The sequence below is a fragment of the Chrysemys picta genome, chromosome 4, assembly GCF_011386835.1.
Source record: "Chrysemys picta bellii isolate R12L10 chromosome 4, ASM1138683v2, whole genome shotgun sequence".
In the NCBI taxonomy this organism is placed as follows: domain Eukaryota; kingdom Metazoa; phylum Chordata; order Testudines; family Emydidae; genus Chrysemys; species Chrysemys picta.
Genome location: NC_088794.1, coordinates 141833112 through 141860385, shown reverse-complemented (window position 1 = coordinate 141860385; position 27274 = coordinate 141833112). Strand labels below are relative to the sequence as shown.

Genomic DNA, 27274 nt, shown 5'->3' with positions numbered 1-27274 from the left:
TGACAGCATCAGTAGCTCAACAATCATGAATTATTAGAAAATCATGAAGTACTACATGTCACAGTTTCAGGGTAAGTGCACTGTATTTCCCCTGTGTGGCTCTCTTGAGGAGTACCCAGTCAGGTCTTAGATCTCCAGCTGTCACCTGTCTCAGGGAAGGCACTCTAGTCCCACTCCACCTGACCGGGGTTTTAAGGCTGCACTGGTCCCTGCTGTACACTGTGATATCCCCAGCAAACCAGTCTGCCTAATAGCCAGCATCTGCGCGTTGCTTTCTGTTCCAGGGCTATGAACAGTGTCTTGCCAGGAGTTACAAGTTACCATCCAGTTCTAAGCAAGCACATTTATTCTTAAGGTAAAAGTGTTACAGAGGAAACAATGTTTAACACCCCCCCCCCACACACACCCAATTTAAATTCACATTAAACATATCATGAAACACCCATTAGTTCTATGAGGCCCTAATAGGCCGAAGTCCTACCAGCCCTTCCGTAGATTGGGCCAAGGAGGCCATAAAGTTCATGTTCATTTGCTGGCTCAGAAAGAAGGCCATGTGTCCGTTCAAACTCCGCCTTCTTAAACCAAGCCGTTTCTTCATGTGAGTTTCCGGGAACTCAGTTTGAACCAGTTTATGCAAACCTCTCCAGGGGGTGGTATCTCTCTAGAGTCGTTTAGTCTTGGTGACTCACCTTAATCACCCCCCCTCCACACACACACACACACCAGTGTTTTTTAGTTCCTGGAAGAGCTGTGGTAGAAAAGAACACATGGAGTAGAGCACAATCGTATATAAACCATTCATAAATTTAATACAGTGATCCCCAAAGATACTGCCTGGGGTTGCAATATCTGTCACACCACATTCCCGTCTAGTCAAGAGAAACTAACTAACCTTTTCTTTCTATCTTTTAACATTCAACACTGAACATCTCTAGGAAGTGGAAGGTTGAAAGAAATGGACAGGTCAGATAGAAAACGGGGTAAACATACCATAATTTTCATGATTGACAAAACATGATCGCTGCCAAATGTAGGCTGCAGACAGGTTAGTGTTCAAGAGGTGGTTTTTGAAGCAGAAATGGAAGCCTAATTGGTTGGAAACCTTTAGCTCTTCCCTTATGAGAGACTTGCTTGCACTAGTCAGATGAATCAGTCTTTCTTTAATGAACAATTATGGCATAAACATAAGATACTTTAAAATATGTGCTCTATTGCCATTAAATTTTGTTGTAGGTAGGAGCACCCATGGAAATCACCCATTTCCTGTCCTTCCCTGTTACTAGATGCCAAAAGTAGGTAGTAGAGAAGATTAAACAAAAGTAGCAATTGAAGATTACGAGCAAATGTAATTACTGGAATGAATTTATTTTGGCAGCACTGAATATATACATTGGAAAATAGCAATGGGGTGAACTCAGCAGGTTTAAGATCTGGGTATAAAAAAGCTTCAAATGAAAAGAAAAAGGTGATCTTCTTTTTTGAATTTGTTAATCAGATAAAAATCCTTTGGTACTGACGTAGCAAAAGTGTGAACTAAAGTGTGATAGTGTTCCTAGTGGAAAAAACTGTCAGCAAATTCAATTTTTGACTCCCCAAACCTTAGAATCATAGAATATCAGGGTTGGAAGAGACCTCAGGAGGTCATCTAGTCCAATCCCCTGATCAAAGCAGGACCAACACCAACTAAATCATCCCAGCCAGGGCTTTGTCAAGCCGGGCCTTAAAAACCTCTAAGGATGGAGATTCCACCTCCTCCCTAGGTAACCCATTCCAGTGCTTCACCACCTTCCTAGGGAAATAGTGTTTCCTAATATCCAACCTAGACCTCCCCCACTGCAATTTGAGATCATTGCTTCTTGTTCTGTCATCTGCCACCACTGAGAACAGCCTAGCTCTATCCTCTTTGGCACCCCCCTTCAGGTAGTTGAAGGCTGCTATCAAATCCCGCCTCACTCTTCTCTTCAGCAGACTAAACAAGTCCAGTTCCCTCAGCCTCTCCTCATAAGTCATGTGTCCCAGTCCCCTAATCATTTTTGTTGCCCTCCGCTGGACTCTCTCCAATTTGTCCACATCCCTTCTGTAGTGGGGGGACCAAAACTGGATGCAATACTCCAGGCGTGGCCTCACCAGTGCCGAATAGAAGGGAATAATCATTTCCCTCGATCTGCTGGCAATGCTCCTACTAATTCAGCCCAATATGCTGTTGGCCTTCTTGGCAACAAGGGCACACTGCTGACTCATATCCAGCTTCTCGTCCACTGTAATCCCACTGCTGCTTAGCCAATCGGTCCCAGCCTGTAGTGCTGCATGGGATTCTTCCTTCCTAAGTGCAGGACTCTGCACTTGTCCTTGTTGAACCTCGTCAGATTTCTTTTGGCCCAATCCTCCAATTTGTCTAGGTCACTCTGTATCCTATCACAGCTTATATACCTCTCCCCCAGCTTAGTGTCATAAGTGTAACCTTATAATTGTTTGTTAAAAAAATAAACTTTCAGCTTCTGTCAATCTGAAACCAGTTTATTCATAAAATGTTGAGTATTTAAAAAGACCCTGAATCATAAAGATAGAAACATTCTCGAGTTGGCTTAAGTGCACGTAGAAGTAGCCTTTCGGCTCATCCGGAATGCAACGTTACACTAGTCATGAAATGAGAAACTTCCACTCCCCAGCAGTAATAATCATAGAATCAGATCAGTCATCAATGGAAGTGACATTTTAGATCATACTTTCACATCCTCCTGTCGTCGTAGAATTCTGCCTTCTCCATTGCTATATTGGGTTTATAATGTCTTAACTAATGGGTCTTCAGACCTTTGTGTTCATCAAACTGAAGGATAATTTCTGCAGCATTCTTTTGGTTTAAAAGATATTAAGTCTTTGTAGGAAAGTTTTGTCACAGCATCAGTGTTTTCCTACTCAACATCTTGATTTTGCCTCTGTTTATTTTCAATAAGTGCCTCCGTGTTTATCTAGCAGGAGGAGAATCTTATCCTGGGACTAAACTTGATTCCATTGGCATTATTATTTAAGACTATTCACTTGATCAAATCCGCTTATTTTTTGTTTAGTTTAGAATTCAGCTGAGTGAGTGTGAGGGGAAGAACAATATAACACTGAAGGAATTTTTGTGCATCAAGTTGTCACCATAGGGCTTTGTAAAACAGCATGGTAATATCAGTAGGTACAGTAACAGTGAGATTGATTTCTGGTCAATGAGATCTGGCAGTCTTTGTCTATTTCATCCCACATCTCCTTTGAGGCAAATGATTTTGCAGCATAACACTTAAAACAACGGCTCTGTGGTTTTTTCTTTTATTGGTGCAGTTATAAAATCAAGATAAGGATTGAACTGAAGCAAACACTCTGAGTAAGCAAATAAATTCTGCAAATGCTGATCAGTCAACTCACTCATTTGCCTTTTCAGCAGAGACAGAATTAATTAAGTTTTTTTGTTTTATTAAGAGGGGGAGTTGAGCCATAGCAAAGAACATTGGGTGGAGGGAGCAATACGTAGTAACATTCTGAACAGTATGAATAAATGATTTTGTTGGAATAAAAATACAAATGTGAATATGTGCTTTATTGGGGGGGGGGGAAGGGAGATGATCTCTATTTTGAAGCTATGGAATTTTCTTGACTCCTTAAAGCTTATTCGCCTAAAAATATATGCAGTGGAAAGAAAGAAAAATCTCCATTGCAAAGAATTTTGGAATCACTTAATTTAATATGGCAGGTACTCCAGTATCATTACACTGCTGATAGGGTGAATAGCATGCCATTACATACAAATATCCTCAAATGACTTAGTGGTTTATTTATTCTCTGTTCCTCAGCATGCATCATTTCCACTGAGGTGAATGTGTGCTGGGCATGTCTGGAGAGAGGGAAAGGGGAAGTATTAGTATACTTAGTATTCATCTCTGTAGTTAGTTTTACAAATAATCAAGCACAGTAAGCACCCTGTTATTATAGAGGGCTGAATTTAGCCATCAGCACAGTACTGGCCACTCCCTTTGACTTCATTGGGGAGTTGCTTGCGTGTATATGATGGCAGAATTTGGACCGTACTGCTAGTTGCATTACCAGAGGTTGGGTTTTTTTTAAAAGTTTATAAGTCCTAAAGTAATCTGGAGTTTTTCAAATCGTGACTTTTTTGCTTTGTTTTGTAAAACGTTACATGGGGAAGTGGGTGGGTGTGGGAGGAGAGATTCTATGGGAAACTGGCCAGAATACAGTGTGAGTTTTTCTAGATATTACTATAAATTACTTTTTATTTGTAATTATAGACAAGTGGGGCTACTACATCAGCCCCCTGTGTCAACCAAGAAAGACTCTTATGCTCTCTTATTCCTTCCATGTACAGTCTCTGGAAGGATGGATACATCGGCAGACACAGTGGCTATTTGCTGGGATTTTGCCATCTTGATGGAAGTTGGTTGTGGGGAAGGAGGTACTTTGAACTGGAAGGGAAAATTAGTGTATTCAAACATATTTTTAAAATAAATTTGGGCCAGATTTAAGAGCGGCTGAGTGTAACAAATATGGCAATTTCCTCAATATCTTGGACAAACCTTGTTGAAGTAAGCATCTGAGGAGCTCACTGTATGAAAAATGCAAGTGTTTGTATTATGGTGGGATTGTATGTAATTTATCTAGAAGACATGACTAATACAAACCTAAGGAACCATTATGAGCTTCAGAGAACTCTCTGAAACAGTGGGCTAAGACAAGAACGAACTGTTTGTTGAGTGGGTTTCCTTGGAAATGGGAGGAGGGGAATGAAATGAGCACCTCTAGACCTGAGTAGGGTCGCCCTGGTGAGGTGACCTTGTCTACAAATGACCTATTCCCAGGATCAAAGGGCCCAAACGGCATAAAGGAATAACTCATAGATTCATGAGTGTACTGGTTCTGAGCTAAAGCAGTTATGAACGGGTAACCACAGAAAAGCCCCTTAGTGGGGTTTGAAGAACTGTTCAAAGCATCAAAATGCCATACACGGATTTAATCACGCCCATGAAATGCTTTAAAAATATAGTCGATGCTGTGAGTAGGTGTTGAAACTTTAGCACCCGCAAGTGGGATGATATTTTGTAGGAAAACAAAGAAGAGCTTAACTTGCCTGACTTAGATAGATGATTCCAAAGTGCAGCCTCTCTAAAATAACCAGGCAAAGCTCATGAATGCACAGCTGAATCCCAGTAAATGGGATTAATGAGTTTGACTTCTAAATAGTTATGTTTCTTTTTGCAAAGAACTTGATTGTGTGTCGTTACACATCAGATGCTTACAAATTGGGATGGCACAGGGGAGCATTTTCTCTGTGCAGATCCCTGAGGAGAGCCAAAAGGAAATTAGGAAATACACATGATAAATTAAAGACACATTCTCTTAAGTTCTGGCAAACATGAGTGACAAAATGTGAAGGGCAGGATCTGCTGGATTTCCCAGTGGAACAACTCATGCAAAGCAAGCTGTACATTGAAATTATTCTTTAGTCCATTTAACTATGCATTGAATAAACAGGGACACTTATAAACATTAGTCTTTTCTCTTCAATTCACTTTCAATGCCCAGGAGTTGCATTATCAGTCCTGAAACTCTGATGCAGGATACTTTCCTTGCTGTTTTTTTTTTGGGGGGGGGGGGGGAGGGAGGGGCGCTGTGGTTGAGGAAAGCGCTTAAGCATGTGCTTAATACAAGAACAAGGGTATAGTCAACTAAATTAGAAAATGACAAACTAAAAAATTATAAAAATATATTTTTTCACACAATGTATAATTAAACTGTGGAATTCATTACCACAAGAAGTCACTGAGGCCGAGGATTTAGGAGAATTCAGAAGGGGATTGGAGACTTGTATGGAGATCAAGAATATCCAGAGTCACCCGGATTAATAATGATAAAACATTTGGAAGGGATAGTAAACCTTGTGCTTCAGGTCTTAAACCAGTTGTTAGAAATCAAAGTGAGACTTAATGTCAGAGGCAGATTATCCAACCTCTGCCTGATGCAGGGTACTTACGGCTTCCTCTGAAACATCTGATATTGGTCACTGTTGGGGAAAGGATACTGGATTAGATGGACCATGGGTCCCATTCAGTGAGACAATTCCTGTGTTGAGCCCCATTGACTTCAATGGGAGTTAAGCATGTTTTGGGATGATTTCCTTATGTCTTTCTGAGCAATATCCTTTACGTTAGCTAGAAGACTGGCTATAAAGAAAGCAAGTTTCTTTTAAGTTCTTGGATCATACATACCACATCCCTGCTTTGTCTAATGGGCAGATCCCAATTTATGGTGTGTTTTCATCTTAAAAATAAATTCAAGCTATCTTGAAACACAAGCAGTCTTCAGTGTCCTAGTTATGTCATCAGGTGTGAAATTTCCAGTTTGTGCAAGTGACAGGAAGCATGTGTATAAAAGACTGAAGTATCCAGCAGAAAAAAAATCTGAGCTTTACTGATAGTTTTCCTTCTTAAGCTATACAGCAAGAATTCAAAGAGACTGGAGTGTATCATATGGTTGGAGTCCCTTTGAAATGGTTGACTGCAGCACTGATAGCATGACTTTCTTTATCTCTGTTCCTGCAGAAAGGACCATGAAATATGCTTGCGACGTTTAACTCTTTCCTCTCAAGTCTTGATCAAGTTGGCAGCATTTTTTGTTGTTTAAAAAAATGTTTAATGGGCAGAGCTGGTTGAAAAAAGGGAAAACGTTTTAACCTGTTTGTGACATACCCAGGATACAATCCCGACTAACGGGGATCTGTCTCGCCCCTGCCCTCTAACCTGAAGTGCCCTTCATACTGCTTTGCTGTTGTAGCCTCCCGCCTGGACTGCTCACAATGGCCTTCAGCATGCAAGTCACTCCCAGCTCTGTGTCTGTGTGTGTGCTGCAGCCAACCAGCCACGTTTTGGCTCTTACCAGCCTTGTTTATAGTACAGAGTGACCCCAACTCACTCCCAGTCTTAGATTTCCCTCAGAAGTATATGTCCTGTACTGCCCACCCTCTCCTGGATGATACAAGTGTGTTAAGTCTGTTATTTCTTTAAGATAATAATATGCCAACTTATTATTTCAAATAGTTCTTTACACACTTCAGTTTAGACCCACTGGATTAGATAAAACAGTAAAACCAGTTTATTAATACAAAGAGAGAGATTTTAAGTGAATCCAAGTAATGAGGCATAAAAGTCAGAAATGGTTACAAGAAAAATAAAGAGAAAACACAACTAGGGCCTAACTTAACAAACGGTGTTAAATTCAAAGCAAAGTTTTCTCACCACATGCTTTCAATAGTCTGACTAGCCCAACTTCTTAGGCCAGGACCCCTTTTCTGTTTAATGGCTGCTCCCTTTGTCCCTTCTCAAGCAGTGAATTGACGGAGGAAGGCAGGGGGGGATAGGGTGCCTTGGGGTGTTTATTCCTCCTTTTAACAGTGTCAGTCCCCCACTTGGAAAACATTTCTAGCTGAGATTCAGGAGACAGAGTATCTATATGTAAGGATGTTTCCTGCTGGTTTTGCCACCAGTTTGAACTTCCTTTGTCTCCCTTCCTGCTTGATAACTGTGTTTACTGCTTACGTGCAGGCAGACCAGTTTGCCACATGTTTGAAATGTGTTAATAACATCATACGGGGAAATCTTATAACTTCACATACAGTATTGCCACACACATTTTATCACAATATTGCCCAGCAAATTACGATTTTTTGAATACCTTATGAGATATACCTTGTACAAAGATAATAACAGTAGCGTGTAGGGTGTGGACATGGGTACATTCTGTCAGGCCATTCTTAGGAGGTAAATGTGGTGGTTATTACAGTAGTAGACAGAGATGACCCATACCTGCCAATAGTGCGGGGGGGGGGGGGGACAGAGTGAGGGCAGCGGCTTCAGCAGGTGTTACTGAGCATGCTCAATATAAGTCAAGCAGCAAATTGGGGGTGTGGGGGAGAAGAGTAGGGCACGTGACCCCGCATACCCTACCCCCATGCATCACCTCTGGTACTAGTAGCAACACTTTCAGATATGATTTGGGGAAGTGGTGTCGATGATAAGCTAATCGGAGAAAGAGTCTGCAACTCTACAGTCTCCTGAGTTATGACTGTGCTGAACACCATGGCACGCAGAACTTCCTGGCATCAACTTGAATAGAACCTTTAATCTCCTATCCCAAGGCCTGGGCCCTGAGCACTTTCACTAGAGGAGACTCTCCATTAGCATTCTACAGTACATGTCACGCGATACACAGTTGATCAGCTCTGATTCCATCCAGTAGAGGGCAGCAGTACACCTACACTGGCCTGTTCATTGCAATGTTCATGTCTTTTATCTGATGCAAATGTTTACTGCCTTTGATCTGAGAAGCTAAGCAAGGTCAAACCTGGTCAGTGCTGGGGTCGTTCTGGATGAAAAATGCTCTGTATACAGGAAAATGCAAGATCACTATGATTTTATGTTAGATATCCGTTAATATGTGTGAATGGCTTTATTGATATAGACAGTAGTTATGTGCTTTAGAAATGACTTAGTTCATGTTTTGCATAACTTTAACTTTGCAGGAAGATATTTTTATATGGCTAAATTAGTCCAATTTTTTTTAAATTGACTAATGATTTGGGGTAATTCAGTTTGTGTGCACAAACTGAGATAATTTAAAAGGGCCTTATTTTCAGAAAGTGCTAAATGCCAAGCCTCTGATAAACCAGGCTCCTTTAAGAGACCGCCAGGTGGGCACCAGAAAGTTGAGTCCCCTAAAACCACCGATCGCTTCTAAAAATATAGGCCTTTATGTTTTGTTTAATACTTAAAGGAAAAAATCCCCCAAAGAGTGATGCTTAGATGTAGCATGAGAGTACCAAAGGTGAGATAAATAGCATTCATTGAGCAAGTGACAATTATGATCTAGTGGATAGGATGCTGGACTGGGACTCTGGAGATGAGGGTTCAATTCCACTCTTTGCCATTGTCTTGTTCTGTGACCTGGCACAAATAATTTCTCTCTCTGCAGTTTCCCTGTCTTTAAATTGGGGTTATAATGATTGATAACCTTGTACAGTGCTCTGAGATATATAGATCAAAAGCATTATATACAATAATAATTATTCTCCCTGTTCTATAGATAAACATAAATTTAATTTTTATGTTGTATTTTTTTCTGTATAGGAACCCTCCAGAGAGAGAGAATTTTTAAAAATTTTACTCGGAAACGCCAGAGGGCTATGCGAAGAAGAGTACATCAAGTCAACGGGCACAAATTTATGGCTACGTATTTGCGACAACCAACATACTGCTCCCATTGCAAGGAGTTTATCTGGTAAGAATAACTTAAAAAACAGCCACCTGGGCCTTTCCTTCCCCTGAGGGTTTGTGCACATGGAGAGTGCACGTCATCGTAGGTTGTGACTGTACAGCTCACTAGTCTGATGCACACTAAGTCTCCATGTGAACCCCACTACTGCAGCAGTAGGTCAAAGTGCACTATGGAACTTTTAGTGCAGGGTCCATGCTGTGAGTTTGTACACAGCAAGCTAGTGCAGTGTAGATTTACACCCCAGTTTACCATGTGCTAAGTGACCGTGTAGACAAGCCCATAACCGTACCTTTACACTCCTTCTAGCAGGTATGCCCCCATGCAGCAAGCAATACTGAATTAGTTACATGGTGCTTTACAAATGTCGATTAAGGAGCAGAGCTTACAGCCTGAGTTATACAAGACAAATGGTTATACAAGACCCTGTACAGCAGTTCAATTGATGCTGTGGGAATTATTGATGGTGAGAAGAAAGCAGGAAGGGCTGTTTGCAGAAGTGGGTTTGAAGGAGGAGCGAGAGAGAGCTGGGTGGATGAGGAGACGAAAACCATTCAAGGCATAAAGAGCACCTTAATAGATGTGGAGCTAAAATGGGTCGAAAGAGTAGGGGGTAACAATCCATTAAACTGAGATGGTTGAGAGGAGCATGGGCAGAGGGAGAGGTAATTATTTCCCACTCTGTTATGTCTCTCTGTTCCATGTGGAACATAGGGCCTTCGGAGGTAATTATGGAGCTCATGTAATCTGGTCCATCTAATAATTGTTTTGTTTAGAGTAATGTAGAATACCTAAGGAAATACAGTGAGAGATTAATGTGGAAAGAAAGATGCATTTTGATAGGCTTCGGCTCACAGGGTAGGCTTCCTTATCCCTTTGTTGCATGTACTGAATCATAGCCAGCTCTCTGTCTTCTTGTCACCACTGGCTGTTTGCTTTGGAAATTAGAATGCTTGGGCTCTATTTCAGTTTTGCCCTCATGAAACTACTGTCAAACTGTTTTGGTTTGTGATTGTGAATCACGTTCCATGTTTTGTTTTGAACAGGGGAGTATTTGGGAAGCAGGGATACCAGTGCCAAGGTAAAGTGTTATATCCATATACCGTATATTATAGAATATTCCAACACTGAGCTGCATCTCCTTCCAGCAGGGCCATGCTGTCTGCACATTTGAGCCAACAAAGAAGGTGTGAATTAGCAGCTAGCAGGCTGGCTGCATGAGAGCACGCTCATACATATGCACGCAGGAGCATCCTCACGCTATGGCCCCAATCCTGTGCTCCATGGGGGTGGACTCCTGCCACTTCATTGAGCCCCACTGAAGTCAGTAGAGCCCCTTGTAGCTCACTGTCAGTTTGGGACCTGTGTCATCTCAACATAGTGCCCAGCCTTCATTAGCCATGCAGTCTACAGGCCCCTGGGTGGATGGCTTTTCCCTGCAATAATTCCTTTAACGATGCAATTAAAACCAATTGACATTAGAGAAATTATTTCAACGGGAAACTCTGTGGTTTGACCTACTATTTTTGCCTAATGCCAAGTAATATGCTGAATTGATTTTTACAGTATTTTTTTCTTGTTTAATGAATTCTCATCAGTTTGTCTTGGCCTCTCCCTTTCCCTGTGCCTTTGCACTAGAGTGCTATGCAATATGACTAAGTTGGCTTTCTGCAGGAATGGTCTTTTTGTAAGTCTAATAATGAAACTTGGCTCTTACGGGGCGTGCTGGGACGCCAGTGTGTTCACATGGACCTGAACTGCAGATAAACCAAATGTCTTCTGCCTACGCTCAACAAAAAGAAAGGGTTCACATACTGCTAGGCCCTTGCGAGTGCCAGCTCGTGTAAGGTGCTGGGGGTTCTCACCAGTGAGTTACATTTGGCCTTCTTGGAGGCACTGCCTTGGACTGTGTCTGGGGTCTTAAATTTATCAAAGCAATGTCCTCTATGGCCTTTGTTTGCATCACATGTAATAGTCTTCATTGGAAGATTTCATTGATCATATTGATTTAGTTCATTGTTAGTCATGTTTGGATTGCACTGACGTTTCTGAATGTATCTCCTGATATTTATATAGGCTGAGATTTTCGAAGCTTCTTAGAGGATTTGGGAATCCAATTTCTGTTAAAATTAATGGAAACTGGATTTCCAAATCCTTTAGGCAGCTTTGAAAATCTCAGCTAGGATGTACATTTCTTCTATCGTTCCATTATCTGCTGATGATTTAAATGGACTGTAGCAAAGCCCAGTTTATTGTTTGATACATTTTTAGTTTTTTTGATAAAGTTCAATATGCTTCTTTTGTTTCCTAGTATGCACCTGTGTTGTACACAAGCGTTGCCATCATCTAATTGTTACAGCCTGCACGTGCCAAAACAATATTAACAAGACAGACACCAAGGTAAAGTCAAAGTTGGTTACTTGGATTATAGGACTTCCTGAATCTTCAGGTTTGTATGGGTGGTAGTGGTTGCAAAATAATGGAATTTATTCTTCTTTGGCTTCTTATCTCCATTCACACATTCATAGATTTTTTTAAGGCCAGAAGTGACCATTTAGATCATATGGTATAACCTACTGCATAACAGAAGCCATAGAATTTCATCTTCTGTTGAGCCCAATAATTTGTGTTTGACTAAAGCCTATTTTGTTTGCATCCAGTCTTGATCTGAAGACTTTCAGAGCTGGAGAATCTACCACTCCCCTTGGCAGTTTGTTCCAATGATTAATCACCCTCACTTTTAAATAATTGTCTTATTTCTAGTTTGAATTTTTCTGGCTTGGACACCTCGTTACACTTTTCTTTGCGTGATTAAAGAGCCCCTTAATAGCTGTTCTCCACCTCTCCCCCCAAAGAAAGAACTTGTACACCATAATCAAATCACCTCTTGATCTTTTATTATTATTAATTCTTCCTTCTTCCATAGTTTTTGCTCTGTTTGGCACACTTTTAGGTAAGGATGTGACTGTTTGGTGAATTGTATGGCTCATTCCTAGAGCTTGATAATATTTAGAATGTATCAGGTGAGGTATTTCCCCTAGAAATTGGGAAGTACTTCTGCCATTGTACAAAGTGCTGGTAAGACTTCATCTGGAATACTAGGTACAATTCTGGTTACCCATGTCCAAGAAAGATTAATTCAAAACTGTCAAGAACTCTAGGCCCAATTTCCCTCAGCTGAGCCTAGTGCTAGCCGGCTCATCTTGGGTTGTGGCAGCATCCCCTGATTGGCTGGCCCCCCGATTGGCTGCAAGGAGCTTACAGGTCTGCATTTAAGCTCAGCAGCAGATTGCATGCTGCTGAACATTTACACCCACAGCTGCAATCACCTGCTTGTTTCCAGCCTCGCTCTAGACCTGTTCATGCCATGTTCCTGTCCAGTTCCAGTCTGCCAGCCCTGTGCCCTTGTTCGGCTCCCGGCTCTGACTCCCGGTTCCTGTTCCTGGCTCCAACCACTAGGCCGAGCTTCAGCTCTACCCACTAGGCCATGCCCCGGCCCTCACCACTGGTTCAGACCGCCTATGTCCCAGTCCATGATAAAACCAGAAGAAGTTCAGAGAAGGGCTGCTAGGGGAATTAGGGGAATTATATAATAATAATAATAATAATTAATGGAGATATCCCATCTCCTAGAACTGGAAGGGACCTTGAAAGGTCATCGAGTCCAGCCCCCTGCCTTCACTAGCAGGACCAAGTACTTATTTTGCCCCAGATCCTCCAAGTGGCTCCCTCAAGGATTGAACTCACAACCCTGGGTTTAGCAGGCCAATGCTCAAACCACTGATCTATCCCTCCCCTCATAGACCCTATCTTTCTTTCAAGAGAAGAATAAAATAGCTTGGTGTGTTTAACCTAGCGACATGAAGCCTGGGAAGGGATATGATTGCGCTTTATAAATACATCAGGGCATAAACACCAGGGAGGGAGAAGAGCTGTTTCACCTAAAGGACGATGTTGGGACAAGAACAAATGGGTATAAACTGTCCCGGGGTAAAGTTAGGCTGGAAACTAGAAAAAGGTTCCAAACCATCAGAGGAGGGAGGCTCTGGAACAATCCTCTGAATAGGAGTAGTAAAGACAAACAACCTAACTAATTTTAAGGTGGAGCTTGATAAATTTATGAATGGGATTATATGACAGGGTTGCCTGCGACGGCAGGCGACTGGACTCTGACCCAGATGATCACTTCCCATCCTATGTCCTGTGTTTCTATAGTATCCATCCAGGACCAAGATCCATGAGGAATATTACTAGTCATGGAGTAAATCTACACCACAAAAGGTGTATTGTAACCAATAATGTTCTTTCTAGAACATGCGAACAGATGCCATTGCTCACTATTTCTTACCAGAACCGTTGAGCTAAACTTTAAAATGGCTCTTCACGAATCCTAAAACATCAGTCAAATACCGACTCTCTCAAGATGGCAATTAATCACTTTAACGAAAAAAGACCTAAGTTCTTAAAAAGAGAGAGAGAAAGTTCAAGAAGTATAATTGACTTGAAACCTGTTGTTCCATTAGCACCTATATTTTTAATTACTTAAGATATGGATTCACCTTACAATCTGCCAGGGCTGAAATGTTGAGGCACAAAATAAAATAGGATCCATTTGTTCAATAGTTGTCCATTGTCCAGTAGTTTTCTGATTCTGCATTTGTGATCTAAATAGTTCACACTGGAAAAGAGGGATAACCCCAGATGTGTGTGTGTGGGGGGGGAGAGAAGTGGAGATAAATCAGGATCCAAAATGGAAATAAACATTGATAAGAAATGGGGGGGAAAAAGAGAATGAGGAATTTTGGAAGGCCTGGGAAAACCGATGCCATGTACTAAAAATGATACAGCGATTCACCATTTTTAAAGAATTGTATTTTTGCAGGTGACACATAAATTTAACATTTTAATGCTGATTAGTTAGTAACAAACTCCTATAGTTAGCACTAATTTGTATTCAGTACTTAAATGGTTTCATAGTTAGGTTTGTGATGAGGCAAATACAAGTCCCATCTAGATTTAATCATTCCAAGTTCATTGTAAGAATTTGAAATTAGCTAATGAATCCTTTGTAAAATCTACTTTGTTCTACTTACAAGGCATGTCAAAAAATCTGCCAGAGCGGGTGGATTGCTGATTAGAGCTCAGTCAATGCATTGCAGCATTACCATTCGATAAATTACACTGCAGTGGAGAGCAGAGATGACACTTTCAGAACTGGGATTTTTTAAAATAATTCTGCAGTTGTTCCTAATCATAGAAGATTAGGGTTGGAAGAGACCTCAGGAGGTCATATAGACCAACCCCCTGCTTCACTCCCCTGCTCTTACATTAATGTACTTTTTATTAATAAAATTATCTCTCTGTACTGATTTTTCTACCCTGTGTTTATCTTTTTGTTTCCTTCTCAGGTTTCTGAACAAAGATTTGGAATCAACATTCCTCACAAGTTTAGAATCCACAACTACAAAGTACCAACCTTCTGCGATCATTGTGGTTCTTTGCTGTGGGGGATAATGCGACAAGGACTGCAGTGTAAAAGTAAGCAAGCCTTATTCTTTCTTCAGGCTTTCTTAGGAAAACGTCTATGGATGTGTGGAAAATCAAAGAGCTGAGGGGACAATTTCCTGTATATTTTAGCTTAAGCTGTTGGAAGAATATTACATTCCTCTCTAGTCCATGGATACAAAAGTGATGTTTTTCCAGGCTGCAGAGTGGATTCTAATTTGCATTTCTGTTCAGTTTTCTTTCACTCACATAGCTGAAAATGCTCATGGATATTACTATTTCCAGCATTGCTGTTGCTATTTACCTGAGAGCCTTTGCTTAAGCAGTGAATACTAACAAGGTAGTGCAAAAAACATTAGCGGGGAAAAGTCATCCATATTTGTTGATTAACATGGCTCTTTGTCACACAATTAATTGACTGCAAAAGCTTTTCTGGCATTTCGTTTTTGTTTGATGACGGTTATTGTCAAGCCATTTAAGTAACACATGCTCTATCTCCATTTGCCTTCATTTCCCCCAGCGTTCTGTGTCTGTGTGAGTTTAATTTTCTGCTGAATGATATGGATGTGAAACTAGATAGTTGTAAACTAGAGTTGGGCAAAAAATGTTAGACCTTTTTTGGCCAAAAAAATGCAGATTCAAATTGACCAAAACATTTTGCAGTTTTATCTCAAATTAGCTGAATAGTTTTGGTTGAAATAAACCTTAAAAAAATAAAAATAATAAAATAATTCAGCTTCAACATTTTTGAAGCAAAACGCTTGGATTTTTTAAATTTGAAATGACTTAATTTAGAAATTTGCCTCAGTTTATTAAAAAAAACATTTTTAAAAGTTCAAAAACGAAATGAAATATTTTGAACCCAAAACATTTTTTTTTTCAACTTTTTGGTCCGTTGTTAATGTTGTTAAAATTTTCAGTTTGCACAGCAAACTAAAACATCAGTTATACACCCAGCTTTTTTGGGTGTTGAAGTGTGTCACTAAGTTCCATAAAAAGAACAGGAGTACTTGTGGCACCTTAGAGACTCAGTTCCATGGCATTCTAGAGCTAATTTGTACCTGTGGACATAGCTTGAAAGTACTGCATATACCCCTAATACCCACCACGCTCATACATGTACACAAATGGACCTCTGACCATGTTGCATCATACTGGGTAGTTTGGCGTACTGTCACTTGTTGTTCATAGCCTTGTTCTCTCATAGGAGCCCCAATCCTGCCTCCATTGCAAGTCCCTTTGGCAAAAGTCTCCTTGGCTTCAGTAGCGCAGGATCAGGGCAATGATGTAGATTTTCAGGAGTGAAATCCTTTAGTCCATGTTATTTTTCAGTAGTAACATTCTGAGCCTTTCTCTCAGCGTTGTTCCAATTGTTCATTTGATTTTATTTTTCATTCCCTCAGTGTGTAAAATGAATGTACATATTAGGTGCCAAGCCAATGTGGCACCCAACTGTGGGGTGAATGCAGCAGAATTGGCCAAAACCTTGGCATGCATGGGCCTGCAGCCAGGAAATATTTCTCCAAATTCGGTGAGACTTTTCTCTTTTCTTTATCGGAGTTTGCAGCCGTGTCATTTGTACAAGCACAAGAGAAGTTGGTTAGGGCTTTGGTTAGAATGAAGGGCATTGCGGGGTGCACTGGACCAATTGCCTTTCGTTCTGTGACATTCAGCAAACACCTCATCTGGAAAATGTATGTTCAGTTTCCAAGCTTATATTGCAGAGGTTTCGATGTGTGTTTCTTCCTGTTAGATCAATGTAAAATGTGGCAAAATCCAGTGTTGCCTAGAGAATAGAGCACTACACAGGGACTCAGGAAACCTGGGTTCTATTCCCAGCTCTGCTACTGCTTTTCTGGCTGATCTTGGGCAAGTCTCTGCACCTCCCTCTGTCTCGATTTAGCCATCTATAAAATGGACGTCATTGTGCTCACCTTTTTTGTACAGTGCTTTGACATCTATGGATGGGAAGTGCTATATAAGAACTAGATATTATTATTTATTGGAGTATATGGAAAGCAGACCCTGTCCCTTCAGCTGAGAGGCCATATAATAGTGAGAACTTTCCAGGGGTATAATGCCCCTGTCCTGCAAACAGTACACACATGCCTAACTTGCCCATGGACTTATGCAGCGAAGTGGAATGTTTGTCTAAATGGTTAAAGTCTTTCAAATTTGTTTTACTGGCTACTTTCTGGTTTAAAACTCAACAAGCCATTGGCATTTTACGGAGTTTACTTCAAGTCTCTGAGCTTACACTAGATGAAGAATCAAGGCTGATGAAATCACTCCTAAGGGGACTGGAGCACCTTGGAGAATCTTGGCCTCTGATTCTTGACTAATCAAAACTTGTAGCAGTGGACCTGGGCCTTGAACAAGATTTCAAGAAGAAAAGAAGCAGAAAGAGGAAAACACGCCATGGTGAAGAAAGGACCACCACGTACGACCATGAAAAGCAAGAAACTGAGTTCAGGGTTGAAATTTTTTATGTTGCTGTAGACACGCTTATCCACACAAATACAAGAAGATCTGAACCTGCTTCAAAAATCAACAGCATGTTTTCATTTATTTGGAACCCAACTATAAATTATGCCAATTCCAATATCACAAAAGCTCAAGAACTATCAAAAGGCTACTTGACAGATTTAATAGAAGAGGAAATTCATCTTTTTAAGAACGAGATATTTGGAAAAGTGACTACAGTTAAATTAAACAAGATTTATGAAAAAGAACTGCAGAGTGTTTTCCCACAGACCTGTGTTGCTCTAAGGATTTTCATCTCCATAGTGACTTCAGTTTCCGAAGGAGAGCACTCAAACAAGTCAGCCCTGATTTAGAAACCGCCTCTGATCCATCATGAGCCAAGTACGCGTACATTGGCCTTAGTGATGCTAACAGTGTGTGATCTTGCAAAGAGCCCAACTTATGATAGCATCAGAAATGTGTTTACGTCAAGAAGAGCAAGAAAGACAAACCTGATGTGACTTGTCTTTTGTGATAATAAATCAGCTTTAAAGTTTTTCAGTAATATTCTACTTCAACTATTTCACCTCCATGGTAAATTTTTTGGACGATCTGGTAGGGCCTTGGTAACATATCAACTTACAATGGGTTGTTTCAATTTTATGATGACTAATATTTCTCAAAAAATACATAAAAAGGTAAAATAATAAATTAAAAAAGTGACAAAATAAATAATCAGACATGACAAATTTCAATATATAGCTAGAGGAAGTTAACGCATGTATATTGGCATAAGGCATAAAACCAACTTTGTCTTCATGTAGACCCAAGGTAAGAAAGAAAGAGAGAACAGGCAGAAGAAAGAGATGTAGAGGAAAAGACAGACAAATAATATGCTGATTCTCCAGCTACAAAGGACCTGATCCAAAGCCCGCTGAATTCAAGGGAAAAATTCCCAAGTCAGATCCTCAGATTATGTAAATCTGCACAGCCTATCAATGGGAAAATAGAGGATCTTGCCCCTATTGATTTCAGTGGGCTTGGGATCAAGCTTATAGCAAAATAGGCCTACAGGGATTTTCAAACCTCTCATCAGCATCCTTCAGTCTGTAGCACAAACTGTAATAGAGTTAACCATTTATTCCCTGATTACAGAGCTCCTGAAGCACCCATTGATTTCAGTGGGGGCAGCCTGTGCTTTGAGCAAGCAGGCACTACTAGTATGTCCTCTGTATAATCTGCACAACATATAGATACAACCTATCACTCAGCTCTCCCATTTCCAAAGTAGGGCAGTCAGGCTTGCCCGTTAGGTTTAGCAAAGTGACTTTACAAGGTAAAACACAGAGCAAGAACCAGTTCTTATGTTTCTTTGTGGCCATGGATGATGGTGGGTGGTTGCACATGACGCCTGAGGTGATATTATGCCTGCGGCGTATCGTGTTGAGACACAATTTTTAGGCAAACTCAGTTATTTTCCTCCACAGAAATTACTTTCAAGGTCCACGCTGAGGCGCCAGGGAAAAGAAAGTCCAAACGACGGCAACAGTGTGAGTGGAAGTTCAGCAAGCAGATTCGGGATCAAAGACTTAACCTTCATCCGAGTGTTGGGAAAGGGCAGTTTTGGGAAGGTGAGTTTTTTATTCCTGGCTCTTCGTGAAATAGTAGTGTTGTTGTTTGTTATTTTAATGGCTCCCAAGTACATGAGGTGCTTCCCAAAACAAATAAAATGTAAGATCCCTGTCAGGAGAAACAAGACTGGAAATCAGTGGGGGCTGCATGGGAGCTCAGCATGTGTGAATATCAGGGTGATTATACATATAGTATGCAGAAAGACTATGAGACGGGTTCGGTCACAGAGACCCCCATGGGACTGTCACCTGAAATGCTGAATTTACCTCTGAGCCCGTTTTCCCTGCCAGCTTGAGACTGCAGAACCCTGCCTTGTTGAGCCAGACACGCTAGTCTGCTGCAACCCAGACACAGGGTCTGGTCCACGCCCCCAAAGCTGCAGACTTTAACCAAAAACTGCTCAGCAGGTTACCTAGCTCCAGCACCCAGACACCCAGTTCCCAATGGGATCCAAACCACAAATAAATCTGTTTTACTCTGTATAAAGCTTATCCAGGGTAAACTCCTAAATCTGCCCTCCATAACACTGATAGAGATATATGCACAGCTGTTTGCTCCCCCAGGTATTAATCACTTAGTCTGGGTATATTAATAAACAAAAGTGGTCTTATTAAGTGGTTTCAAGTAATAGACAGAACAAAGTAAGTCATCAAGCAAAATAAAACAAAACACACAAGTCTAAGCCTAATACATTAAGAAACTGATTACTGGTAAATCTCACCCTCAGAGATGTTCCAATAAGCTTCTTTCACAGACTAGACTCCTTCCTAGTTTGGGCCCAATCCTTTCCCCTGGTACAGTCCTTGTTAGTTCCAGCAGGCATCTTAGGTGAAAAGCAGGGGCTCTCTCATGACTGGGGCCCCCTATGTCCTGCTCCACCCCCTTTTTAAAGCTTTGGCTCAAGGCAGGAATCCTTTGTCTCTCTGGGTCCCCACCTCTCCTTCTAAATGGAAAAGTACTAGATTTAAGATGGATTCCAGTGGTTTGAGCATTGGCCTGCTAAACCCAGGGTTGTGAGCTCAATCCTTGAGGGGGCCACTTAGGGATCTGGAGCAAAATCAGTATTTGGTCCTGCTAATGAAGGCAGGGGGCTGGACTCAATGACCTTTCGCGGTCCCTTCCAGTTCTATGAGATAGATCATAAGCTTTGTAATGGTACCTTACACGAGACCTTTTGCATAAAGCATATTCCAGTTACATCATGTTTACACTTATAAGCATATTTGCATAAAACATTATGGAGTGCAACGTCACAGACCAGCTATAGAAGGGAGGAGAGGAGAGAAGAGGAAGGGAATGTAAAACCAACCACAAATTGAAACGCTGGCTACAACAAAAAGGGAAAACGGCCACAACCAAAAGAATAATTTCTGCATGCAAGGGAGCATAACAGAAATGGCAAGTATGCTGCCGCATTAATGCTCATCTTGTTCAGCACTTCCTTGGGAAGATGAACTTCTCTTTTAAATGATGCAAGGTAATAGTGTAGGAGCTCAATGCGGTTCAGAGCTCACTGTCCATCTACCAGCAAAACATGTGTCTAGTTTTTGCCTCAAAGCCAATGTGCAAATGGTGCAGTCAGAATTGGTGAATGGGCCAAACTCTGATTGTGCAGGAAGGTGGGATAGAAGGCACGGCTTGGTGTGTGTTATGGTAGAGGATTCCTGCTGGCACTGGGAAGGATGCTACTGACCAGGTCTTGGAGAGATTTGCTGCTCTTATAGCACTGAGCAACCTGTTTGCCCACTTCTGCTGGATAGGGCCTGCTCTCGTGGCAGCACGCATGCCAGCTAGCTTTGTCGCTAGATGGCCACACTGGTGGCCATACCCATGTCCGCTGACAATTACCTCGTTAGTGGCTGGACTTCACGACTGTGTGCCGTGAAGATATGCTGCCTTCCGTCTCCTGCCAGGTGGTGTGAGAGGCCCCTGTGTCCTCCTGCCATACTTGTGTGGGAGTGAGCAGGGTTTAGCCCATATGGTTCATTCTCTTGCTTTGCTTTAGGTGATGCTTGCCAAAATAAAAGAGACCGACCAGCTGTATGCCGTGAAGGTGCTGAAGAAGGATGTTATTCTCCAGGATGACGATGTGGAATGCACCATGACAGAGAAGCGCATCCTGTCCCTGGCCAGGAGCCACCCATTCCTCACCCAGCTTTTCTACTGCTTTCAGACTCCTGTGAGTATGGCGCAGCTTCCACATTGCTCCGCGTGCGCTGGGTAGCCTTCCTGAGTGTTTGTCCTCCCCTGCTATAAGCAGAGCTGAGTGGATAGCAAAGCATCTGCGGACAGTTCCCTCACAACCTGCCGTAGTCGCAGTTTCTCCATGCCACTGATGGGGTTGAGGGCAGGGCAAAGGTTCCACCTCTAACATCAACATCCCCATTTGCCTGGCAAAATCCTGCCTCGTTCCGAACTGCTTAACAAAATTGCAATGATGGGGAAGACCTGCTGTGCCATCCTTCCTGGCAACAGAGCCTGTGTCAGTGCCAACCCCCAGACATACTCTGAGCCTCCCTTCTCCACACAATCCTCTGAACTGGTCAGTGAGGGATCTCGGACCTAGAGATCCTGGTTAGAGAACATTACAGCACAACTCTGCAACCTCAAAGAATTAGATTTTGGATTGGGGGGAAACCTGTTGGCTCTTGTCCATCTTCCTAGCTAGTGCGGGATCTGATCAAAAGCTCACTAAAGTCAATGGAAAGAGTCCCATTGACTTGTGGACGTTGGGCCAGCCCCATGTAGTATAGCCATCTTTCAACATGTGGACGTATGTTGGATGAGCTAAACCATCCTTCCTATGGAGATCCAAGTACCTTAGGTACTGAAGCTCTTTCAAACTGCTACAACTCATTTCTAGCTATTAATAGTCTGTCTTCTCCTGACATCTCATAGAGCCTGCCTTTTCCCTCAGAGGGCCATAGAAGAAATTATCCTTTAATCACCCGTACTTCCCTGCTGCTTGGTGAATCCCTAACAGGGAAGGAGTGCGCTCTGGCAGCAACCTGACTGGTGGTATTTGTGTTCATTTGAGTGGTGCGACAGCCAGCTGGAGAGCTCAGGCACCATGCCTGCTTGGGGTGGAGCCCTGGGAAGCTACTCCCACATAATGGAGGAGAGATTTTTGTTAGAGTTTATGTATTTCAAAGCAACCTATCCTGAATGGAAACAAGGTTTATATATCAGCCCTGTCACAAGTACAGAGGGGCTTGGATGAATCTCCCTTTGGTTTTCATAGCACAAAGATGCAAGGGCCCAGGTTAATAACCTCACTAATGGATTGCATAGAAATATGATTGGAAAGGTCTGGTGATGTTCGATATTACCAGAGTTCAGATCTACTTTGACAGGACTTTCTGCCAGTAACAGCTACCCTACTTTGCTGTGACTTTATTTAATTAAAATGTTTCCCGGGAGAATCCCCCGAATTGAGAGAGATTGGTTTGTTATCAGGATTGTCCTGATAGCAGTGGTAAACATCTGTGCACCTGTAATAAATTAAAACAAAATAATAAAGACGCTAAAAAATTAATAGATTTCAAATTAACATGGGTAATTTTGATTTGTAGTGCTTGGGCCAAATTCTGTCCTCAGCCATGCCAGCTGTAACCCACAATAACAGGATTTATGTTAGTTTCTTAGAGCACGATTGGGTCCTTTTACTACAACAGAGAGACGTGTTGACTGGGGTGACATTCACTCAGGTGCAGACAACATTTAAATGATCAAAACAGGGCTTAGTGGGGCTAAAGTGATGTATAGTCTTTATGTTCACTCTCTGCACAGGGGTGAATTTCCTCCTGTATTCATTTCTGTTCTTTCCATGAAGTTACATTAATAAAGCTTAATTGCTTTAAGTTTTTAAAATGACATTGTCATTCATTAGTCATAGAAATTTTCAAAACGTGGGCCGTACATTACAATTGATAAGGTACCAGGCCTCTCATTAGAAATCTTAAAATAACTACCCATTTTGAGGGCTTATCATATTTTAAAGGAAATGAAGAGCCTGATCCTGAGAAGTGCTGAGCTCCCACATCTCCTCTGGGGTGCCCATTTGACATTTCCCTGCAGGGCTATTTAACAACTGGAATAAACATAGGGGCCGACCCCAGTGAGAGGTGGGGATGCTCAACAGCTCCCTTTCGAAGATCCAAAGCAAGTTTTTTTTTTAAATCCATTCCTTATCACAGAGTTGCATTGTTTGAAAATTACAGTGATGAGCATCAGAAGCATAAATTGTAGCATAAATGTACATGAGGCTGTGCCAGCAGTAGTGCTTTCTGGGGTGATGGAGACTTTACTGTGGAAAAGTGTCTGAAGTACCCTGAAGCTTTGAGGGTGGATGGGCAAGAGAAGCATTGGGGATGTTGATGGACGCAGACCCCATTTGATCATCTAGACCCCTATATAATATTTGGGTGCAGTGAAACAAACTGTACTGCCCCAAGTTAGGAGCAAAGCATAGACAACTGCTTTGCTGCCGATTAGAGAGGCAGTTCATTTCTTGATAAGAACCCTTGCGTCTACTGTAGACAATTTTCTGTCTTTCTGGTCTGTTTCAGTATAGCGCCTAGCACAGTGGGGTCATGATCCATGACTAGGGAGCCCAGGCGCGACCGCAATACAAATAATAAATAATAGTAATAATCCTGAAAAGGCCCAGCTCTGTTATCAATCTTAGAGTCGACTGACCCCAAGGCAATCTACTTGCTGTTTTAAAAATGAAATGTTTTTCCACTAGGTGGCAGGAGCTGCCAGTGTACCTTTAGCCACAATGGGTCACATGTTTTTGAAGTCTAAAGAAGAAATGTTAGTAACACAACAGACTGGCTGAGGACACCCATCCATGCTGCTCCTTGCTTACCCTTTATCTTGTAACTCCCACAAACTGTTGGGGAGGATGAAGGACTTTTTTTTTTTTTTACCTTATTCCCTAAATTCCTTTCATCCAGGAAAATAAAATGCCATGCTCTTCCTTTAATCGGATGATTTTTAACCACGTTGAAACTGGGCCTGTGTGGATGGATGTCTGCTCTTTGAAGTCTACTCTTCCAACTGGTATTTTTAATGCTGTGCACAGTTTTTATAATCACACATCTTTACATGAGGGGTGATTTCTGCTTAGCCTAATGCAGTTATCTCTTTCTATACAGTTTTTGAGCCATCCTATCGAATGGCATACAGGATTATACCCCTGTAATGGTATCCTGTACAGTATGCTAACTGGTCCTATAGCCGATCTGGGCTTCTCTTAGGGAACCATATGTATTAGTTCCTTATTGTCAATGATCACTAAAGAATATTCTTATTTCTGTATTTATTTCCATGATGTCCACGTCATCAAATACCACAGTAACGAGTGCGGTATAAATACCTTCCTAGCCTGAGTGAGAGAGATGATAAGGATTTAGACAGGAATTTAGAACAACGGGGTGTGTTTTCCCTGGAATGTATTAGTCACATATGTTTGCACTATACACAACCCATTTTCTTGGGGGCTGAGGAAGCATTATTTCTGTGAGGATGGTTGATTTTAAATTCTTTGTCCCAACACCCATGAAAGTGACTGGAGTGATCAGTTTCCCATGCAAATGGTGTCAAATGGCACCCAAGTTAATGCCTCTAGGTTTTGCTCCTACTGCTCTCATCCCTTTCTCCTAGCGAGCACAGGATACTTTCAGAGTACTCTCTCGTCCTGGGATGCTATTTCAGGCACTGTCCTTGTTAGCAGGACAGCAAATCCGGTCATCCTGTGGCTTTATTTTCCCTGTCCTTATGCTGCCAATTGCTGAAGCAAGGAGCCTTGAATGTGTCATTCAAAAAACAGTGAGACCTGAGTTCTTGGCATTGGGACATGCTTTTCTGTAATGAACACCTTTTCAAATGATAGCCAACAAACAGAGATACTCTTGAAGTCAAGAGAATCCAGGAATTCCAGGAGTGCTAATCGCTGAATAGTACCATCTTGCAAAGCCAGGAGGCTTTGTAAGGTGTACACACATCTGTCCCTTTAAAAGATGCTAGCTGACGTCATGCCACTAAAATGACTGAACAGACTGGGAAAGTTACTCATTTGCCTCTAATGCCTCCCATGGTATTCAGCTTGTGTTGTCTAGAATGAACATGACCATTATGTCACATATCTCACACACGTTTAACAGATGGGCCTGTCCTCAGCTGCTGTGACTTTTAAAAATTTAATATAGGAAGAGATCAGGCTAAACTTGAGCCTGTGCATATGTTACGTAAGGGATCTAGCTGTGATTACTTTTTAAGGGGACACCTTCAGTTTTGTTTTCTCCAGGATTACATAACATATGGGGCGAACACTGAGGCTGTCTTTGTAATCTAGCAGCTACCCGGAAATCAGAGGTTGCACACACTACAGCAGTGACAATCACTGGGGCAGAGCCCTGAGTAGCAGAGATGAGGAACTCCAGAATGCCACAGTAAGCTCTCCCTCAGCCAGAGGAAAAAACATCACGACATAGGCCCTGGAGGGTGCTAGTGGGAAAGTAAATCAGAAAGAGGGGGGGGAAAGTTGGAGGTTCTGCCTGAAAAGGATTCATAGGAGCCCCTTTAGGGTTTTAGGGCTAAAGCTACAACTATTGTGATGACTTTGATCCACTCCTGGTGTTGTAAACATCCATCCTTTTCTCTCTAGTGTTGTGAAATAATTGGTAGATTTGAGTAATTTACAGATACCTAAAGTGCAGATGTACTTGTTGGAGCCTTTCTTCTTGCTGACTAGATACTTTTTTTTTCTCCTCTGTGGCAGCAGCGGGCAAAGAGTCTGCTACCCAAGAGGCAGCTATGTTAGAAGACTGCCAGGTGTGGGTGTTCACTGGGCAGGACAGATGAGGGGAGGGGAAAGGAAAATAGGTAGAAGAGCATTTGCCTTCTGTGGCATGGCCCGAAAATGGTCAGTGATCATGGCTTTAGCATGTGACAGAGGCTGATTACCTGGGTGGAGCAGGGTAATCAGAAATGTGTAAGGGGGTGGAGGGTGAGCAGACAGCATGGGTGGGGGGAGGGAGGTGCAGGGGCTGGAAGCTTAGAAAGTCTCCTAGCTCACATCTGCCTAAAATGGCTGTGGTAATGGGGCACCTGTAACAGAAGCTATCATGGCACTATAGCACAAATAATAATACATTGTAAATACAGATACTTACATGCTGAAATTCCCTCCAGAGGATCTGCCTCTTGGACCCCAGCCTGGGTTTCTGGCTGGGACTTGGGCTCCATTGTTGCCGGGCAGGAAATGGGTTGGCTTTCCACCTGGCTGGCATCAGAGCCTAGCTCTCGGAACAACTCCACTGGCCTCTTCATGCTCATTCTCCAATGAGTGTTGCTGGTTGTCCTTGGGAGGGATGGAGAAGAGTGGTCAGAAGGTTCCACAACCTTTCTGGGTTGGGTGGTTATGTATTTATGCAAAATCCTGTCCAGTTCCTCAGAAAATGGGTAGGTTACAAGTCCCTTGCCAAATTATTTCTGGTCATCCTTGGTTTTAATATAGGTCCTATTGAGCTCCTTGTTCTTTATCTGGCTCTGCTCGACAGCAACGTTGTGTCTAACTCAATTTGCAGCAAATGTAGTCCATTTTGGAAGAGGACTCCAGAATTTGTGATAAATGCAGAGTTTGTGTGCTGTGATGGATTGCATTGTGTGTATGCAAGCATTTTCGAACTGGATTAATTTGACTTAATCCGGTTTAAACCCCATGTGTAGACAAGCCCTCTGCCACAACATTTCGTTTTGGCTGAGAGTAATGTTTCTAGCACAGCATGTTCTAGAGGCTCAGTAATGCTTGGCATTCCTTGGACATAAGTAGAGGCCAGAAAGGGAAGCATCGTTAGAGGCCTGCTACAAAGCCCTTTGAAGTCAGACTGTAGCTGAGGTACTCAAGGGTAGGATGGATAGGTTACTGCCTTCCTTCCAGGTGTGGAATAGTATCTTCTGAGGCCATCAAAAAAGTACTAAATAAATAAATAGAGGATAGGTCCATCAATGGCTATTAGCCAGGATGGGCAGGGATGGTGTCCCTAGCCTCTGTTTGCCAGAAGCTAAGAGAACAGGCGACAGGGGATGGATCACTTGATGATTACCTGTTCTGTTCATTCCCTCTGGAACTCCTGGCATTGGCCACTGCCAGAAGATAGGATACTGGGTTAGATGGACCTTTGGTCTGACCCAGTATGGCTGTTCTTACGTTTTTATGTTAATCACCAACACTAGAGTGTAGATTAGTTTACAGGATACTCCATGAGTGCAATTCCTGTCGGCAGAGCGAATTGCCTCCAATCCATGGACTATTACAGGAAAAATCAATCTGATCCTGCATGTCTTGAGT

At 42.0% G+C, this 27274-nt stretch overlaps 1 protein-coding gene across 2 annotated transcripts in view; it reads left to right on the top strand.

Moving 5' to 3' along the window:
* Positions 1–27274, top strand: part of PRKCH (protein kinase C eta) — a 221936-nt gene that overhangs the window by 116244 nt on the left and 78418 nt on the right. For both annotated transcript variants that reach the window (XM_005285871.4, XM_005285869.5), the window contains 7 exons: positions 9174–9324; positions 10365–10399; positions 11630–11718; positions 14727–14856; positions 16227–16354; positions 18774–18917; positions 20924–21097. In XM_005285871.4, coding sequence (XP_005285928.1) covers positions 9174–9324; positions 10365–10399; positions 11630–11718; positions 14727–14856; positions 16227–16354; positions 18774–18917; positions 20924–21097 — 851 coding nt within the window. The remainder of the gene's footprint in view (positions 1–9173; positions 9325–10364; positions 10400–11629; positions 11719–14726; positions 14857–16226; positions 16355–18773; positions 18918–20923; positions 21098–27274) is intronic.